The 4458-nt window shown below is 51.3% G+C and overlaps 1 protein-coding gene across 1 annotated transcript; it reads left to right on the forward strand.

Annotated features, from left to right (window-relative positions):
- Window positions 1-1368: 1368 nt before the first annotated feature.
- On the forward strand, window positions 1369-4239 carry Calca (calcitonin related polypeptide alpha). Its single transcript, XM_057779366.1, has 4 exons — window positions 1369-1464; window positions 2398-2492; window positions 3114-3254; window positions 3935-4239. Exons 2-4 carry the CDS (start codon window positions 2407-2409, stop codon window positions 4116-4118), a joined length of 411 nt encoding a protein of 136 aa, XP_057635349.1. The 5' UTR covers window positions 1369-1464; window positions 2398-2406; the 3' UTR covers window positions 4119-4239.
- Window positions 4240-4458: the final 219 nt, after the last annotated feature.

The following is a 4458-nucleotide window of genomic DNA, read 5'->3' on the forward strand; positions in this document are numbered from 1 at the left end:
GGTGTGACGGAGCATGTCCTTTCTTGACAGTACATGCAGATTTGTTCTTGAGATAGAGCGAGCGAGTTGCGGGATGTGGGACGGACTGCAAGAGAGACTTGAGGGCAGGCTTGGGACAATTTGATTGTGAACCCCCAAGGACGCCCCCCGGGGCCACAGCGACTGCTGTGGATGGTTGTGCTTTCTTGGGAGGATACTTAGAAATAGAGGGGAATCTGCTAAGATGAGAGCGGCTGACAGTGAGGACTAGGGTTAGCGTGGGCAGCGTCTCCACTGCACTGTCAAGCCAGCCTGCTCTTCAGCTCTTTAGTCAGGGCTCTAAGGGTGGGGATAGGATGAGGGCCCAGATCAAATGCTACATCTTGGCAAACAGCAGCAGGAAGCAAAGGGGCAGCTGTGCAAATCCTGAGGCAGGCAGGCAGGTAGGCAGGCAGCCTAATGAGACGTGATAGATTGCCGGGGAGGGGGGGGGGGAGTGGTCCACAATGGAGACTTTGGAGCATCTGGTCCTTCCTTGTACCATCCATACTACCTGCTCCCCCCTGCTCCAAGCAAGACCCAACTGAATATGAAACCCCTCCTCACCACTGTGATTGAGCTGTACAGCACATTAAGAATTACGCTGAGTAGATAATTGCCACTGAAGGACAGGGGAGATTTTACAGCCCGGGAAACACCAAGATTTCTGTCTACTAGCAGGCCCAGTTGTACCCATTGAGAAGAGGAGTGTGTTGAGTGCAGATTTTTGTTTTGTTTTGATTTGAGAGGGGGAGGGTTTTGTTGTTTTGTTGTTGTTTGTTTATGCCCGTGGTCACATAACACACAATGGCACAACTGCAACAAGACTCAGGTCTTGCAAAGCCTTGTGTCCAGCAGCAACCGCGCTACTGCCTAGTAGCCTCCCCCTGGGCTGTGCTGCCGAGGCCAGCCTTGCAGTTCCATCCCTAAGGTTGCCCCGAACTCCTAACTTAGGCGCCAGGGGCTCCGGGGTGGGGATTACGATTAGAGTCAGACAAGCCGCAGAAGTGCCTGAGGTCTTAGACCCTACTTTTCAAGACTCGGAGATTGGTGTCGGGAGAAGGTCAAGAGGAAAAGAAGAAATAAAATTTACCATGACGCCAAAAGACCTTCCAAATTCCCGCTAATTTTAAGGGTGTTTCTCATTGACCCCCCCCCCCACTTCCATCAATGACCTCAATTCAAATTCAAATGGTATCATCTTGCTAGATGCTCTGGGTTCTGGAAGCACCGAGGTGACGCAATCTGTCTGGGGCACGGGGCACTTCCACCCATTGGCTGCCCAGCTCTCCGGGACCCCTCCCGACTCACCGCGGCGGGAATAAGAGCAGCTGCTGGCACTGGGAGGCACCGGAGCCACTGCCCAGCTCAGGAGTCACCGCACCGCGATCTCCTTCCGGCCCTAGCAGGACCCTGCCGTCTCTGCTCCAAGCCACCGTTTACCAGGTGAGCTCTGAGATTCCTGCTCAGGTGTGTCCATTTACTTTCCCTCTTCTCTCTCCTGCTCTCGCTGTTAGTCCTCTCTAGTTTGTCTTCCCTGCGGGTTCTGGTCTCTGTTAATCCGTGGTTCAAGTCAGACCCCGATCCAGGTAGAACCCGAAAGCGCTGGTCCTCAGAGCCTTCCTCCGATCTCCCTGGAGTGCGAGCTCTAGTCTCGCCCTAGGCACACCTAATCCGCCAATCTCGGGCATCTCCGCCAGGCACCGCGCACGTAGTCAGGAGTAGTCCTCATCAAATGGTGTGTTCAATATAAACGTTTCCTGAGAAACTGGTTCCGAGTCCGGACCAAGCACCAACTGAGCCAGCAGCCTCAATTGCAAACCCGGATTCAGGACCCTGGGGTTACAGAGAAATGTCTTGGGTCCAAAGTTTAGATCGTTTCTTGCAGGCGACTGAGTTGCCAGAGGGTGGAGCGGCTGAGCTGCGCAGGCTTCAGTTCCTCGCAGATTCCAAGGCAGAAAGATTCCCTCTCTGTCGCCTCTTTCTCACATCCTTGGGTGTCTACAAAAGCCCTAGAAAGGGAAGATAGCTCTAAGCTTCTCTATGGAGGTAAGTGTAGGGACAGAAGGCCCCCAGGACTCCATGAGGCTGAGCAACAGTTTGATTGACCTATGAGTCAGATGAAATGAAATGGCACACACCTTCTATCTGTAGAACTTTTCCCCCAAACCATATGGGCTGCCTTCCCACTGGACCTTGCAGTCTTCTTTGCCAATGAGGAAGCAAAGGTGATGAGAAATGTAGTTACCAGTATGAAGCCAAAAGGCCAGGGAGTCACAGGCCAGAGCCCACAGAAGGCCAAGTCTATGGGCGCATAGAACTTTGGACTGGTGCAAAAGAGAAGCAAATAAAAAGGATGATGTCATTCTTCTCTTGCAGGGAGGCATCATGGGCTTTCTGAAGTTCTCCCCGTTCCTGGTTGTCAGCATCTTGCTCCTGTACCAGGCAGGCAGCCTCCACGCAGTGCCTTTCGGGTGAGTCTAAGGACAGGCGCTCTGCTATCCTGGGACTGGATGGATCCCTGCCGTTAATTGTAGAGCGCTGAACCTTTAAAAACTGGCTCTGTGCAGGGAAATACGTGTGTGTACATACACACATAAATCCACTATAAACTTTTTCTGATATAAAGATGGAGATCCATCATTTTCAGACAGTAACAAGATGGCACCACTTAATAATGTAAACCTCACGTAGCTAGCCCCTTAACTCACAAAATGCTTCAGTCGCTCTTTTCCCCAAAGTTAGTATCAACAGTCAAACCATTTGCTCCATTTATATGAGATATGAATTTCACTCTAATCTGGTAACTTACCAATAAAACTGACTAATTTATAACCCGTGGGTCTATTCTCATATACTTAAAAATCTTAAAAATTGTGTTTATTAAAATGAGCCGCCATTTCAGATTCAACACTAATTATTTTGTTGTTTAATTGTTAATTACGGTTACACTTACCATTTAACTTGCAAAATTTCTAGCCTGGCTCTAGTGCACCACCAATGAGGACACTGGCTCAAGCCTCTCTGGGAAGTGGCAGGCAGGCCATCAGACACGGTTGCTAGGTTTGCTCCAACCTAGCACAACCCCTCCACAGGTCAACCTTGGAAAGCAGCCCAGGCGTGGCCACTCTCAGTGAAGAGGAAGCTCGCCTGCTGGCCGCCCTGGTGCAGGACTATGTGCAGATGAAAGCCAGGGAGCTGGAGCAGGAGGAGCAGCAGGAGACCGAGGGCTCCAGGTAAGGTCTTAGACCCTGCCTAGCACAACCACAGCAAGGCAGAACCCAGAAGGTAGGAGAGAACGCACTGGTCATCTGGCTGCTGTTTAACAGGACACGGGGCCCTATTCTGAGGCTCCACCGAAGACAGAAGTCATCTGGTGAGACTGTGGTTAAATCACACTGAAAGATTTATTTCTGAAAGCACTTAAGGGAAGGTGTGGATCACTGTAGAAAGTAGTCTGCTAATACTGGGGAGATTTCCTGGGGTAGGATGAGTTAAGAATGGTAACGGTGAAGGCTAAGTCTGGGAACCTCTGCGTGGATGTGATTGTGGTCACAGAGCCAAGGAAAGCACCCCTCCCTACTCCTGCCTCCCTGTGTGCCCCAAGCCTAGAAACAGAACAACCCTGGCCTGGCTCCAGCACCCAAGAAAAAGCATGCTGACCTGCATCCAAACTCCCTGTCTAGCATGAGAGACTGAACAGAACATGGATGCTGGAAAAAGTCACCCTTTTCCTCCGCCCTTCCCCACACTGTCCTGGCCCACTGCACCCCCAAGCCTTCCCCATGGAATCTGTGTGAGCTGACCTCCACCCACCCTCTGCCCCAGCATCTAGTCTCCGCCTGGTTTAACCTGCTGACTGCCCACAGGGTCAGCCCCTGGTGCACTTACTGCCTGGCATGTCTCTTCCCTGCAGCCTGGACAGCCCCAGATCTAAGCGGTGTGGGAATCTGAGTACCTGCATGCTGGGCACATACACACAGGACCTCAACAAGTTTCACACCTTCCCCCAAACCGCAATTGGGGTTGGAGCACCTGGCAAGAAAAGGGATGTGGCCAAGGACCTGGAGATACACCATCACACCCATTTTGGCAACTAAGCTCCTCCTCTCCTTTCTGATTTCCCTTTGTTTTCTTCCTATAATTTGATGCATGTAGTTCCTCTCTGGTTGCTCTCTGGCTATTACTGGTTGCTTTCCTGAGGCAAAGGATGATATCTGGAATCCCCAGTGGGTGAGGAGGAAGGAGGAGTCACAGGCTGAAAGGGAATCACCCAGGAAGAAGGCAGAGAGCAAGGGATGGCCTCCGGCTTCTTGGCAGAGCTTCTCAGTCTTGCTTCTTGAAAGTGTTGGTCATTTGGGAAATAAAATTATTTTTCTAAAAAGATTTGAGCCATGGTGGTCATTGCTCTAGCCCGCATCTCAGGCTGAATGGAGTTCA

This window comes from Chionomys nivalis, chromosome 8 (assembly GCF_950005125.1).
Source record: "Chionomys nivalis chromosome 8, mChiNiv1.1, whole genome shotgun sequence".
Taxonomy (NCBI): domain Eukaryota; kingdom Metazoa; phylum Chordata; class Mammalia; order Rodentia; family Cricetidae; genus Chionomys; species Chionomys nivalis.